At 40.2% G+C, this 15749-nt stretch overlaps 1 protein-coding gene across 3 annotated transcripts in view; it reads left to right on the top strand.

Moving 5' to 3' along the window:
• LOC124185870 (RNA polymerase II elongation factor Ell) overlaps positions 1 to 15749 on the top strand; it is a 65863-nt gene that overhangs the window by 40903 nt on the left and 9211 nt on the right. For 2 of the 3 annotated variants that reach the window (XM_046577081.1, XM_046577083.1), the window contains 6 exons: positions 12124 to 12248; positions 12445 to 12561; positions 13207 to 13479; positions 13753 to 13823; positions 14053 to 14262; positions 14767 to 15649. In XM_046577081.1, the coding sequence (XP_046433037.1) occupies positions 12124 to 12248; positions 12445 to 12561; positions 13207 to 13479; positions 13753 to 13823; positions 14053 to 14262; positions 14767 to 15649 (1679 nt within the window). Of the gene's footprint in view, positions 1 to 11850; positions 12038 to 12123; positions 12249 to 12444; positions 12562 to 13206; positions 13480 to 13752; positions 13824 to 14052; positions 14263 to 14766; positions 15650 to 15749 lie in introns of those variants that run through there. The other variant, XM_046577084.1, reaches the window with a different exon arrangement.

Raw genomic sequence — 15749 nt, 5'->3', positions numbered from 1 at the left:
AAATATAACACGAGTGTCGTATTTTTATCATATTTAAGTCAATTTTCGTCGAGAGACGTTCTAAACTCGGCGTAAAAGTTGTAACGTACCGTGGGTGAATGAAGAGGAAAAAATGCTGGTATAATGGAAATATGAGCAGACTGTAAACCTCGATTATTATACAGTTTATCGAGAGCGTTGCAGCGAGCGAAACGATACATGCCGAGTCTCGCGTAGTCCGTCTATCTATCTATCTATTTGCTCATTGGAATAATCCTAGATTATTTTAGGCCGCGCATAATTTATAAGCGTAAAACCCGACCGGTTTTCGTCTATAGTAATACAACGTCTCTTGGTTCTTTCGACGTAAAAATACGTGCAAACATTCTTATGTGCATAACGTATATGTGTGTATGTATACATACATACATACATACATACATACATACATACATAATACATGTATATATATATATATATTGCGCGCGATCGTGCAAATTGAAAGTGAGCCTTTTATTAGCTATCAAATTATACCGCGATGGAAAATCTTACGCGGTATACGAGCTTACGTGTAAATGATAAACGAATACCAGCGAACACACATGTGCGCATTTAACGTGTTTATAACGTACTGAAGCGGGATACGAAAAACGACTAATTATCGTCAATTAATTACCACCTTGCGGGGTTTCTATGCTATGCGATACCTATCTTCAATAATACTATCTATTTACTTCGGTCCGACGATATACGCATGTGAGATGGAATACGCGTCAATCAGTTGCGTCACATGACATTACAAAAACACGGGGGTTTCGCCAAGTTTTACGCGTCTTACACGTTATATGTATGTTACACGTATGATACGTGGATAAAACTATCGAGAAACGATTTAAATCGGGGAGGGTACATTTCGGGGGAAAGAGGCTGTATATATCAGGCAGTTTCTTAAAAAAAATTCTCGGACACAGGTTCAAGTTTCATTTGGGTATAGAAATAGGCCTGCTAAAATTTGAGCTCTTAATATTAAACATTAGGAGGTTGCGCGTCGCACTTTTCCATTTTCCATCGGAATAACGCGAGAAAAATGGTATTTTCTCCTTCTGATTTGAATAACTAGCCAACGACATATTTTTGTGGGAAATATAACGCTCTACAAAAAAGGTCATCTATCATTCTATGAGAAATCTACTCTTTCAAAAGTTATTCAAGGTTCTTAAATAATTTTCGACCTCATTATAACAGGCGTACTTTTATACCTGAATGAAACTTTTGAACGTGTTTCCAAGGAAAAAAAAAAAAAAAAAAATTCCTCTCAAAACACCCTGATATACGTATATATATATATAATATATGCATTACGCCTGCAGAACATAACGCAGAAGACGGCCACGCGTTTGATGCACGTATTCTATACGCGTCCCTTGTAGGGAGGGAGAGAGAGAAAGACGCAGGTGTTGGTGCGTGCCAAATTTGGGTGGCACACGCGGATTCGCCAACCTACTGACACACTATCGGACATCGCGGTACGTCTGTCAAGACCGCGGCTTCGCGGCTCGAAAGAAAACTAGGCAAGCTCGCCTTTCGGTATGCCGCACATACAGGTGTAATGTGTGTGTGTGTGTGCGCGCGCGCCTTTACACACGTTTTTTCCATGTGTATGTCGCGTACCTACATACCCATCACGGCTTACCGGACTTATCCCGTTTGCTCTCGCGGTGACGTAAGAGTTGCGACAAGGATCATGCGGCAATGCCGCACCAAGCTCCGCTGCTGCACCGATTCGCTGTTCTTTAAAGTAATTAAGACAATTCGACGGTATACAATCTGACGTCTTCTTATTTCATCTTTACACGCACGCCTGCATATAGTCACCGTACGAGACGCGAGGAAAATTTATTCGCGACTGATTAATTCCCCATTGGGAAATTCCATGTCATTAAATGGATCATCCTACTTTGTCATTTCTATGGTATTCTCTTTTTGCTTTTTTTTTCCTCTTATTTGTCATCGAGTTACACATCGTAGGCGGGGAAATTTGTGTGATGCGTTGTATAGCGTGTGTGTGTGTATATGTATATACATACCGCGAATTATTATAGGAGAAGGAGAATAACCGCCGGCGGAAAATCTCTTTGGTATTGCATCGCGTACAACGTATAAGGTACACGGTTATTTACCGTAATTTTCATTGGAAGATCTACGCATTGTATCAAGGATAGAGGTACACGTCCGTCGTCCATTTATGTCACTGCATGTACCAAGCAACGTATGTTCTACATCTCGTTTTACGCCTAATTAAAAATTTCTTACTTGGCCGTGTACGTACGTTATGAATAATGTTGAAAATCGGTCATCGAATTGACGCATTGTATGTTATACGCAGGCGGGGTATAATATTTATGAATTCCAGACCAAAGAACCGTTTAAAACACATTCCTGCAAAATATTCGAATATTGCACCATTGCATGGCAGTAAATATATCATTTTATTTTACCAGATCCCCCCTTTTTTTCTCCTCTAATACCTTCGAACGTATAGTGTTATTTACCGTTTATAAATATGATGATGCGTATAGATTCATCTTCTTATTTGTTACACAAGCGTGTGTTCGCGTGTGTAACCTCTCATGCCACCTCAGGCGATCACGAACAAATGCGGTCGTCTCTTTAACGGTACCCGGTGTGAAACATACCTGTAAGACAAATTATGCATCGTACGAACGATTGTTTAATTTTCGTAAAATTTCTTCGCCAAAGCTCCGTCCTCGGATTTGTAGGAGAACATCGACCGTAGGAATAGTATATAAAAATTTCAAGGAATTGCGTATATCATACGCATCTATAAATGTAACAAGTAAATTCCCGAAATTTATACATATTATTCATGACGCAGGCTTCGAACAAGCGAAAAGGTGCGATTCAACGAATCTAGATTCGTTTAAAAAAAAAAAAATTAACCGGATTCTATTTCTTAGTAGTCCGATTCTAAAAACAGAAAAACACTGACCTTGCAACCAGCGAAATTGAGTTGACTTATCGTTGGTAGGTACATATTGGAAGAAGCAAAAAAACCAGTCTATTTTCGGCAAATCTTGTTGCACGATTTCCGCAAGGGTCCGTCTCGCGGCTGAAACTCCCGTCCGCAGGTTTCTAACGCCGGTAATAAATCGGAAGTACAATGTTTCATACGACGATTGATTTTACGGAAATCACATTTATTATCCGAGTGTCTGGCGCGGCGGATCCGCGGAGTCCATGAGTGGTGGGTGGGTGAGTCACTAAAGCATTTATAGTCCTCCTTATTGTGCTAGTCTTCAAGTCTGGTGAATCAGCGCGCTGGTTATTCGGGTCGCTAGAAGCGCTCAGGCATTCGGAACGAACCTCTTCGGGTTCGCCGGAAGATATTCGGGTACTTTATTTTCCTGCCTGACGAAGACCCGACGTCTCTCTCTCTCTCTCTTAGATTGAAAAATGATTAAATTTTTTTTTTTTTTTAACATACAAATTCGTCGGTGTTTTTTATATCAATTCACCACTGTACACGTAACTACGTGTTTATCATCTAAAATTCTATTGACTTTGAAACGCATACACGTACGTAATATATTGAGGTACCATTATTTCCTCAACGTCGTTATTTCAGTTCGAATGTCGTGCACGATGTACAAAGGAGAAGATGAGAGAATTTTCTGACGTTTCGTATTTGAGCTTTGTCACGCTCGCGTTGCAAGATGACTGGCATGTTGTACGTGTATATTTATTTGTACAACAATATTGAGTGAAAATGAATATCCTTAAGAAAAAAAAGGTGACGTTTGAATGCGGATATGCATACACGTATGTACGCGTTATGCGTCATAGCTTGGGATACGGCACGAATCTAACGCTCCGCTGCAGACTTGTTACTCTTGTTGTTATTATTACAATATGCATAAATGGTCGTGTACGAAATATAAGCGAAACTGCCATATGGCAATAACTAGTGTCTGGCATTGCACGGGAATACCGACGATGTTGCGTCACCGAACGCGCGATCGTGCTTTTGACATTTAACACACAATTACAGGTATACGTACTAGTGTATACGTGCAAATTCACAAACGGTATAGAACACGTGTAAGTCTACCTATGCATATACAATCGAAGTGAAAATTTTTTCGTTTCGCTAATCGTCGGCATAGTAACACATTAACCGAATAATTTCGTACACCAATTCAATTTCTGCGAGGCATCGATGCGTAACTAATTTATTGAAAATATTGCCATCTTGTACGTTTGCAGTTTTTTTTTTTTTTTTTCTACCCATTTCTTTCTTTCTTTTTTTTTTAGCCATAATTACTAGTTGTTTTTTTTCTTCTCTTTCAGGTCGAATGATAATAAATATTTTTCTTCTTTCTTCTCCTATTAGTCATCGTCATTTCCTTTGTGTTGTACATTGAAACTCCCCGCGGTGTACGGACAGAGCTTTTCTCTGTTTTGTATGTTTAACAACGACAACTGTTTGCGTCTCGATCGGCGACTGTGTAAATATCAAAGTCGCGATCAGAGTCCACGAATATTGAATGCACCCGATGTACGTAGGTACATACAGATATGGATGTGTTACAGCTGTTCTATAAAAAATGCGCGCGGCGACATGTGAGCTTTCCTTCTAATTGTTAGTCGAAAGTATTTCACAAGAAACTAGACGATTCGAAGGTTGCGTACGTGTCCGTTTGTAATAGCCGTACTTTCTAACCCAATTCCGTTCGTCGCCTCTTGCCTCAACTATTAGGCAACTCTATCGACGAATACTGGGTCTAGGTCTCTTCTGTTCGTCAGACACAACTGTTTTCTACTATTGTCCAAAAAAACACTCTTTCTACTCGTCATTTTTTCTACGCCATCAAATTTTTTCTTCTTTTTCTTTTCTTTTTTTTTTTTTTTTGTCCTTATTCCTCGCGCGACATAAATATGCCTCTGCACGATTTTGTTTTTGTACGCTGTCGGTTGACTTTACACGCTTATATCTCGAGTTTAGAATCGTGTACGAATTTATCACACGAATCGTCAAATCCAAGCCTTAATGTTGAATTTCTAAGCCTCACGGTCCTCTTCTCTTCGATTCTTCTCTCTGTATATTACATACGCGATTAAATCATATATTCCAGGCGTCAACGTTACCACTCGTGGTATTTCGAAAAATTACATCTGTCCGAAACGTGTACGTGTACGTAAATACGCAATAACATACGTCGACGTGTGTATGGATGTTTCTTTTTATTACACGCGGTGAGAGGAAGCGTAAGCAATTTCGCGTTCAGGTTCAACGATGTCCTTGGTTATACGTATACGTATTTTCTCTCCACGATCCTTATCTTTTTTCCAATGAATTGAAAAAAAAAAATTGATAATTATCAACAAAAAGAGGCTTCGCACAACCCGAAAATGGGCACAGGTGAAAGAGGGCGAGTATACCTATTACAATTTTATACCTCTACGTTATTACATACATTTTACACACGTATACAAACGTATATAGGCCAAAGAAACTTTCAAACTATATTCAAATTTCCAATTACGCGGCACATTCGTTCTACGTTCTATATATTTCTAAAAAAAACTTAACTTACCGGCATGTCTTACATATATTTTTATGTACATCGGACACGTACAGTAACTGAACGCAATTGTTATTATTATATATACATGTGTATATATATATTTTTTTTTTTTCTTGCGAGAAAAAAGTTTTCGCGCTACCGGGAATTGGCGCAACACTTTGCGCTTTACGTGTGTGCAAATTGTGACGTGTATATAATGTAGGATACAGCGTGCAGCTATGCGTGCATGTGTGTATTCGCGTATTAATACACCAGCACGAATCGGTGAAGCGTGAAAAAGGTCCGACGTCAATCGCGCAGGTTGTTAAACGAAATTTGCTAGGTGCTTGCCTGTACGTGGAATTGGAAAATTATTGTACGTCGATGTACGTACGTAGAGGTTTACCCATCTATCTATACAGTATATTTACGCACGTGTTATCTGACTTTGTCCACTGCCGATGTCAAAGTGCGGCGGATCGTCTGCGATGATCAAAAACGCTGGCTGCTGCTGCTGCTGCTGCTACGGTTCTTTATTCGTTTCTCTTTCTTTCTCGTTTCTTTTTATTTTTTCATACCCTTTTTACGTGTTCAACATACGAGGAATCCGGGAGTCGTTCACGACTGTCTATTTTTTCGAGGCGGAATTCTCGAATGATAATCCCGCGGTACTACTTACGGTTAATTGCGAACAGCCTTATAGCTTTGGTTTGTACGTTGCGAGAAAGATTGTAGGTATATAATAATACGAATATACGAATGGTATGCGGAGAAGAAGGTGCCTCGGGCTCTCTTGTAATATAACGCGTAGTCAGTGAGTGAAAAATTAGAAACTTGTTGAACTGTTGAAGGAATGTTATATATATGTATGTATGTTAATAAGTGAAAAATAATGGGGGGGGGAAAGGACAAAAACAAATAGGAAGCAAATAAATCGGTTTCGTAACGCCGTGAGAGCCATGCGTACGTATGCATTTTGTACGTATTAGATATATTTACAGAGCAATCCATGATCATTTGCGACGATTTGCGAAGCAAATATCGCATTTCGTGTGAAATTTTGCTCTTTGGACGGCTTTGGGTGACTCGACCTTGTGCCAAATCGTCGTTCGTTCTTCACCAGGGCCACCACGTACTTACTTATTGCTGCTAGGTATGTAGTACAATGTGCCTGCTTGCTGCGCCGTGCGATATTGCAGTCATTGCCGATTGTCGCGATACCAACCAAGTATCTCTGTCATACTCCTCTGGTCTTATAATTGGAACTCCAGTTCGCGGTAGCTAGAGCGAGAACAAATTAGAGTTCGTTTTTTCTATTTCATTCCTCTCTCCCTCTCTCTCTCTCTCTCTCTCTCTCTCTCTCTCTCTCTCTCTCTCTCTCTCTTTCTTTTTTTCTCTCGTATCTTTATTCACTTCTTGTTATTATTATTATTATTATTATTTTCATATTTATTTTTACCAATTTATTCTTCAACGAATTTCGTACATCCGGGATCTTGCGAGTGAGAATTATCACGAGAAACTTGTGAAAATTTTGCGTGTTTCGAGGTCGATGCTTAAATACGAACGTATGTTATTCGGCATGTCGTAATGAAAAACAAGCATTGACAATTATAGAAATATATTTCTATTGAACAAATGCGGGAAACGTCATGGCATTCCTTTTCAGCAAAATACATATATTGTATATATATGGATGTATAGATGTATAGATGTATAGATGTATAGGTATGTTCTCTAATCGATAGATTAGAACTTCTTTATCCTCGCTCTCGATCGTTACGGAATATTCAGGTATATATCCAACAACCCGCGCGGAGTAATTTGTTTCTAATTTAAATATCTTAGTGTATATAACGCTACCATGTAAGAAATCCGGCCGCGTCCTCGTTCCAGGTACCGGGTAAATGTCGAGTGGAAAAGTCGTGGCTGTAATATATTATAATTATTTATATATACATGTATTATATTATATATTATATATTATGTACAAGTCGGTGGAGAATTGTCGGCTAAAAAGAGGGAGAAAACTGTATCACACATACACGCACGCGCATATATACACGTTATGTACGTCGCGTGTAATGAAAGGAGAGAATAGAAAGGAATCAAATAATCGTCTTTGAGTTTTCTGCCACCACCTCGACGTTGTTGTTTTCCTTTTCTTTTCGTCTTTTTCCCCCCTCGTCGGCTCTTTCGGTTTCTCGGTAAAGTCCTATCTATTTTAAGCTGTTTTCAACGAGGCGCTTTGCAACGGAGAAGGTGAACGCGCGTTGAATCTTCATTGCGTACACGTGTATGCGAATATACGCATACGTGCACGGCTAGATAGGAATATCATGGCAGCGCCCTGTGACACTCAAACCTCGTACCTACCTTACATACATATATTCTGCGGTGCGGCTGGCTGACATGGACGATGATGGTTGATTCGAGCGCGTGTCGAAAGGCACGGGATCGGGGAGAGGAACATGGTGTGCGTGCATGATTGTGCGGTTGGAAAAAGGTAGCACAACCTCTGTTTGCCGTGCTGCACGATCGGCTTGCGGCGGGTAAAACCGCCACAAGGTTGACATCGACAGGCTAGTGAAAGCGGCCACGCAGCTGGCATAAAATCAAAGATCACAGGTATCGAGTCGCTTTTATAGACCGCGTTCAACGTCTCCGCGCGTTCACTTCCTTCGAAGGAAATTAACGACAAGAGAATGAAAAAAAGAAGAAGAAACAAGATAACGAATGCAATGCCAGATGAAACAGATGTAATTGGATGAAATGTTCAAATTATTTAGCAAAAAACAAAAAAAAAAATGCATACGTCGACTCACCGATCAATCCCGATGCCCGATGAGCGGAGGAATTCGATTTTTGTTACCGACTCGTAAGCCGCGTGCCTGTAATATAACAGGGGTTGGCAATTGGCCCTGTCATAGGAATGCCGTCTATTTTCGACATCCACGCCCCCGCTCTGCACGTTGCTGCACACCGGCTCCTATCTCTCTTCTTCTCCTTCGATCGAATTAACAAGGGTGATTCCACCTCGCCGCTATGCTTCGTTGGATAACCGAATTCAATTTTGACGCTTACCGATCTCGGTACGGAGTTGTACGATATGATATGATGATCAAGAATATACTCCAATCGTCGTCGGTTATTTTGTAATAAACGATAAATAAATATAAAAAAAATAAAAAAACACACATAACATGATTCACGCATCGATTACTTGTAAAAGGAATAATTACTTTTATCACCGTGGCTACAAGTAATTTGATCCGATCGTTCTCTTACTGTCAGGCTGAGTTGAAATAATAGTTTCCAAATCATTATACGGACGGTACTTGGAAACGTTTGTCATACATATAATGTATAATATGTTTTGCGATTTCTCTGGATAACAAATAATTACCCATTATTACACTTGTAATCGTGACTCGCAGCGCCATTTTATGGCGAGACTAATTGCAACTAATTAGACTATCCGCGTCCAAGTTTTGCATTTTTACGTGCTTAACAAAAAAAAAAAAAAAAAGTTTAAAAAAGATCAGATATATGTCCGAGCTGGGAGAAAACGACTGCCGATGTACCCGCTCCGTTATTATATTACACGATACACCTATCTACGTAGCCAAGATATTTATCTCATCGTCTCAGTGTGAGATTAGTTCTGCGGAGTTATAAGTATAGCGGGGAATTTATTTTCGAGTCCTCGAAGCTAAAATAATGAAAGGTTCGGGTGAGCGGAGCTTCGTCTTCTCCGTCCCTGCCGTCCGGACCCGTTGGCGGAGGCTTTGGCACCGCTGCCTAGGATTGTTATTGATTGAGTACTAATTAGAGGAAATGTGCGCGGTTGTAGCGGGTGAATCACGCGACGTCGAATATATAATCCTTGAAATTACTGCTGGCGTATAACGTTGGTTAACAGCTGGCAAGCAGTTCGGAGATCTTCTTGACTCTCGAGGGATGCTTGATATGCCCGATATAAATGGAGAAACGAAGGATGCGATTGTCGATATGCTGCGTTACAGATGTCACAGCAACGGTATCAGATGCATGGCTGTAGAAATTAGGAGGATACTGCGTAGGTATATAATACGAATCGAAACACGCGAAATAAACCGAAGGCAGACAGTCGCCGCTTTGTACAAGTATAAAATTTCTCTCGTCTCCCTTCACGAAACTTTCATATCGCATTCCTTCGGTATTCAAGTTTTCGGTAAGAGAGGGATACTCGGCCCGGTTCCCTCTCGACTGCATAATTGACTCGATTCGTGAGAAGAGAGCGAGATTATACAGCCGAGAGTCGAAAGAATTCGTGACCGAAAATCACGACCCTTGTTAATACGACATTTTTCATTGAAATATTATCACGCGGTACGAGCACATGAATATTTCGTTTCAATTACTGGTTCCGCATATCTTGACGCGTTCCTATGACGTAGGTAGGCAAAATTTGAAATCCTAATCGCAACGAGACTCTCACGGAGTTACTTGAACTGTGCTCGTGTATACAATTTTTCTGCCACCTATAGACGGTTAAACATATTTACGTGGTGCGGAAAAATTGTGAGAAGTCAGAAAATGAAAAGAATTGATAACTTTAATTTAAATGGGTGAAGGTGTGAAAGAAAAATTCAAGGAACGCTGTTTGCTGTCACGATCTCCGATTTTGGGTTCCGGAACGGCTTCTCGAACATTTTTAGTACGTCCGTTTCGCATTGCTTTTCCGTGATCGTGAAAATGAGTTAAATTCAGCGAAATATAAGTGACAAAATCCGCTTTCCATTTCCTTCCCAACGGATCAACGCAGGCTGTCTTGAAAGTTTAAAAAAAGTACAGATGAATAAAATTAAGTCCTAAGAAGAAAAATGTCCAAGATTCGCTGCAGCATTCGCATGGCTCTCGAAACTTGAATACATTCGTGAATTCTAGAGGCGTAATCATCGCCGATTGCGTAATAATAAACGATCAAACCGCGATCATTGTATGCAGATCGGCATGACCTCAGATGCGACAGATGATCCGTAAAAAATCAAACGGCGCGTATCTGCAACGCAATCAACCGGTTGACGGATGTTTCCGAACAATATTCGAAGGTCACTGTCGTTGACGAGTTTTTCTCCCGCTCGACTTCCGGTCGCAACGACAGATTTACCGGATGGAATTATTTACTTCGCTTGTTAGGCTTGCGCAGTCAGAATTTCCACACTATTCACAAAAGTGGATCAGTGAATTTTCTTCCTGCCATTCCTCGGCTGTTTTTAATTAATTTTACTGCCTAAAACTGATTATTCATTGTCATTTGAAAGAGAAAATAATTGAAACGATATGTGTACTTCGATGATCACCATGCGCATTATCACAACATTTCTTATCGCAGTAGATCAGATATCCGATGATTTGCAAAGATCTCTATCGATTCGCGAAATGCCCCGCAGACGCGGATCAATTAATCTGCTCACTAAAATTGATAATTAAAATCTGGCAATTTCTACAAGTAACGATATTTGTCATTATTTATTTTCAACAAATGAATATGAATTTCAATCGATCTTTCAACGGATGATACCCCTAAAAATTCGAGATATTCATAGTTTCGCCATGCACGTTGTTCAAACAGGCTAGCGCCTCTTTATAAACAGTTATTTCCCCAATAATGCAAACAACGCCTTGATCATTTACCCTTGAACCAGTGATTTTTCTCTAAGTCAATGCGTTCCACTTATTATTGAAGTGGTATATTATTGACCATTATCTGAATTCCTGATCAGTACGACTATATTCTTCGATTCGTATTTAGAAAGATGATATAAATTTAACACGCATCCTGCTCTAATCAACGCTGTGTTTTTCACTCGATATCTAATACGCGTTTGAGCGAATAAACGTAGCACTCGGCGACAGTGAATTTCTATCGTGAAAATCGGTGAAAAACGATGGTATCTCCAATATCGAAGGATGGCAGGAAAATGAAATAGGTTCGTGCGGGGTTAAAGCCGCACGAGAGAGACTTTTGTGTGCAGCTTCAGATTGAATCTGCGTCCCGAGGGAGCCGCGCCACCTTCGCAAATTTCACATTTTATCCCAGACGAAATGAGACCGTAATTGCATTGCTATATTCCTTTTAAATTTTTCCAAGCCGTCGACACGGTTTCACATTCTGTCTATCGCAAGTACATTAATATAATTATAGTTGCGTTGGAGAGTCTGATTGATTTTAATATCAGCCTTTCCGATAAATTTTCAAAATTTATTTACAAGAAAAGCGGAATAGTTTAGATTGCGGGTACAACATTGGTTTGTGACTAACCGACACACGTCTGTGAATCGGAATACGTTTCCTTCAGTTTACACTTGGTATGTGTTGCGTAATTAAGGAGCCTGGTAGTTGTGGCTCGTGAGTTTCCGGGAAGGAAGGAGATAAGCTAAAAAGCAGCGGAGGGAAAAAGTTTTGAAAAATACGAGACCGATATGACGTAAACAATACTTCTATCACAAACTATAACGCTAGCGTTAACGGAAATCACGCGTTGCTCACAAGCTTCTTTCTTTCTAATTACAGCAACTATCCTTTCCATCGTCGCAATCCAACCATGGACCAGCGGGATTCACCTTCAGCCTTTCCGGCAATCAGGACATTGAGGGCCCACAGGGGAGTTTCGAATGCGTACAACAGACCGGGACGAGGTGAATTTTTCAGCCCAACCTAATCAACGATACGTTATAAGCATGAATATTATCTACCCGGGCTGACGTTTTAATACGCGACAAATGATACTTATTAGCTATTTAATTCGAGCAACATCGCGATGGTGACGTAAAGATATTCTATTCGATAAGCAGTTGGTAATTTATTTACTCAATCTTACCTGTATCCCAACAGGAGTTTGGAAAGCCTCGGCACGCTGCCGTGTAAAATGCGGATACAGGCGAAGGACGACGTATACGAGACGACCAGGGTTCGGATGGCCGTTGCAGAGGAGAACCACAAAAATAAATGGTGATGGAAATTTATGAATTTTGTTTTTAGTTATTTTTATACTTTCGCAAGTTTGTTATCTGCGATCATTCGGTCGTGCTAGCTTTAACCTGACGACAGTATCGCACTCGTATGCACATGTATTCACGATACTGCAATGATGTCCAGGAATCAATGTATCGATACTGCACTTGGAGTGCTAATTTATTTAGTGCCGACACTGTCAAGGCTACAAGTGCCTGACATGTGCTGCACCAGAAGCAGCAGCAACAACTAAATTATAAGGCTCAGCTGCGATGTAGCAGATATAATATTTCATACATGCTTGAGCAATCCAAACAATATTCCATTGTTATATGGTTTTACTTTAGTATTATTCAGAAGACTTCAATAATAATACGATAGCACATGTATAATAATGCGAGAGTAATTATATCTGAATCATTATAGCTTTGGTGGTGGAATTACTCGTTCGAGAACATAATTTTTAATGTTTGTCCGAAAGCGAATATATCTCAGGTTATCGGGAGGTCGACCGAAGGAGACAGATAATGATGGAAATTTTCGAAATTTCGAAATTTCAACGTGTATAATGCGGTCTATTGTATTTTGCGCGTTACAGTTTTATTTGGTGTGATCGTTAAATTTTCAATTAATATTCGACAGCACAAGGGAAATCAAACCCAATGGGCCGGATATCGGGCGGAAAGTAAAGGTCAAAGTAAAAGGAGGAACCGGAAGAACTGTACCGCCATCAGCACCTCCGAGAGTACGAGAATCACCGATGACTGTTTCGCACTCCTCCGGTATCTTGGCATCGTCGACCACCACTCAATCACGCCTTTCTTCGTACAAACCCGCCTCGACCAACAATCCACCCCCTGCTGCCCGTGCTCAACCTGAAAAAAAGATATCTGACATTATGCGAAGGCCTCTAAAGTACGCGAAATTCATCATAATTAGTTATGACACTTTTAAATCTTGTGTAATTATTTTTCACAAAGTTGTTCAACTCCAAGCGATTTTGTTCAAGTTTTGGCGATGCCAAAGAAAAAACAATTAATAATAGTTGTTATTCACCGCAAGAGCGTAAATTGTTTTGAAAAAACAGTTATGGAAATTGAAAATTAAGCATGAATGAGAAAGAAGAAGAAGAAAACAACACTACGTTTCAAATTCATTAATTTGTAATTTTATTTATTCGTTCAACAGAGAAAGACTTATTCACCTCCTCGCTTTGAGGCCATACAAGAAGCCCGAGTTGCTGGAACGCATTCACAGAGGTATTACATAAAGCTGCGTTATTACCTAACTTTAATGTTGTATGTGTAAATATTGTAAGCTCTATATGTAGTTTAATAACACGGTAGTAATCTGGGGTTGGAATTTTCCTTTCAAGAAGGTAGATTAGACATTTTGTAATTCTTATTTATCGTGCAGGTTCAAATATGATCATAGAAAAGAAATTAAATGTATGCAAATGCAACATTTGATATTGTATTTTTCTTTCAGAGGGTATCAAAGACCGTGAAAAAAGTATAATTACAACGGTGCTGAAGCAGGTAGCTTACATGCGGGATAATACTTATCATCTGCATCGGCACGTGTGGAATGACGTGCAAGAGGATTGGCCCTATTACACCGAACAGGAGAAGACAATGTTGAAACGTCGCAAACCGCAAAACCTAACTCCACCAGGCTCCAGTGATGGGGGCTCTTGTGGTAAGCGATGTTCACTTACTAAAAATAGGATGAATTGCACATCAGCCGTTATTAGGCCTAAATTACTAAACCTGAAATAAATTTGGTAATATTACCGTAATTCTTTCATAAAACTGAAATTATTTCTTATTGCGGAGAACAGAAGCATATCTGTTGCTTCAGCGATTGAATAATTCGAGGATACGTCAATTCGGATGTGTAGAATGTTAGGCATGGTCAAAATTTCAAAAAATAAAATTTGATACCCGACACTCGATGCTGTCGACTAAGAAAGTGTACGACTGAAACAACATTAAACAAATGATACTGATTGTTACGAAAAATTTCAATGAGGCTTGTTAATTTTTAAACGTTTATCTCAATCAATTTTATTAGATAAAGACTTGTATCTTTCCATTCTCAAATTTTGAACACGATTTGAATATTGAATCATTCAATTGGTTTCGACGAAGAGTTATCGAAAAAGATGAATAAACTCATTTGATTTTTATTTTGTTTCAACAGGTAGCGGTCAGTCGCCAAACTCTACGCATCCAGGCTCACCTCCAGGGATAACAGCGCCACCTCCGAGTATAATGAGCTCAAAGAGACCAGGCTACTTCCAAGGAAATGACGGGCTACCAACCAAGAGACCTCGGATATCTCACTACCGTAAACCAGAAACGAGTATTTCTACAACGAGCAACAATGGATCGGCTGCTGTGGACAACGGAAGGACATCAGGTGGTGGTGGTGGTGGTGGTGGTAGTAATAGCAACAGCTGGGATCCAAGACAGCAACGCGAACGCGATTATCGTACGGAGAGAACAAACAGTGATGTGCTTCGAAGCAGCTACGGTGTCAGCAAATCGTGCCTGACGCCATCCAGTGACTGTGAGGACATTCATAGCGCGTCTAGCAATCTAAACAGCCATAATTCGCATAGTAGTCTAACCCATAATAACGTTATAAATAACCATAATGGTAACAGTAATAAATTGAGCAGTGTTGATAGCGGTGTTGTGAATTTTGTGCGAGGGAGTGGTGGTGCCAGCTTCGGGGGTAGTCCGAACGCCAGTGATAGGCGAGATAGGGACGACCGAGGGAGGGAAAGAGAGAGGGAAAGGGAGAGAGAAAGAGAGAGAGAGAGGGAGAGAGAAAGGGAGAGGGAGAGAGAGCGCGAGAGGGAGAGGGAGAGGGAACGAGAAAGAGAAAGGGAGCGCGAGAGAGAACGGGGCAGAAGTGTAAATAGTGGTGGATCTTCGAATTATGAAGTTACGACTTACAGTGGCAATAGTTACGTCGGAAATACAAGTGGCAATTCAGGGCATGTTAACTTGGGATCTGGGCATACATCACCCCCCCAAACCGGGATCAGCAACGCACCGGAAGTTCCAGACTATGTCACGTAAGTTACTATTGCATAAAATTTTCTTGTAATTAGAATTTTTTCAATTTTAAATTACCCTATCTGTTCGCAAAATACCGTATGATTATTCGTGAAAAAA

Source organism: Neodiprion fabricii, chromosome 6 (assembly GCF_021155785.1).
Source record: "Neodiprion fabricii isolate iyNeoFabr1 chromosome 6, iyNeoFabr1.1, whole genome shotgun sequence".
Lineage (NCBI taxonomy): Eukaryota > Metazoa > Arthropoda > Insecta > Hymenoptera > Diprionidae > Neodiprion > Neodiprion fabricii.
Note: the sequence above shows the minus strand (reverse complement) of the source record. Positions and strands in the feature narration are given on the sequence as shown.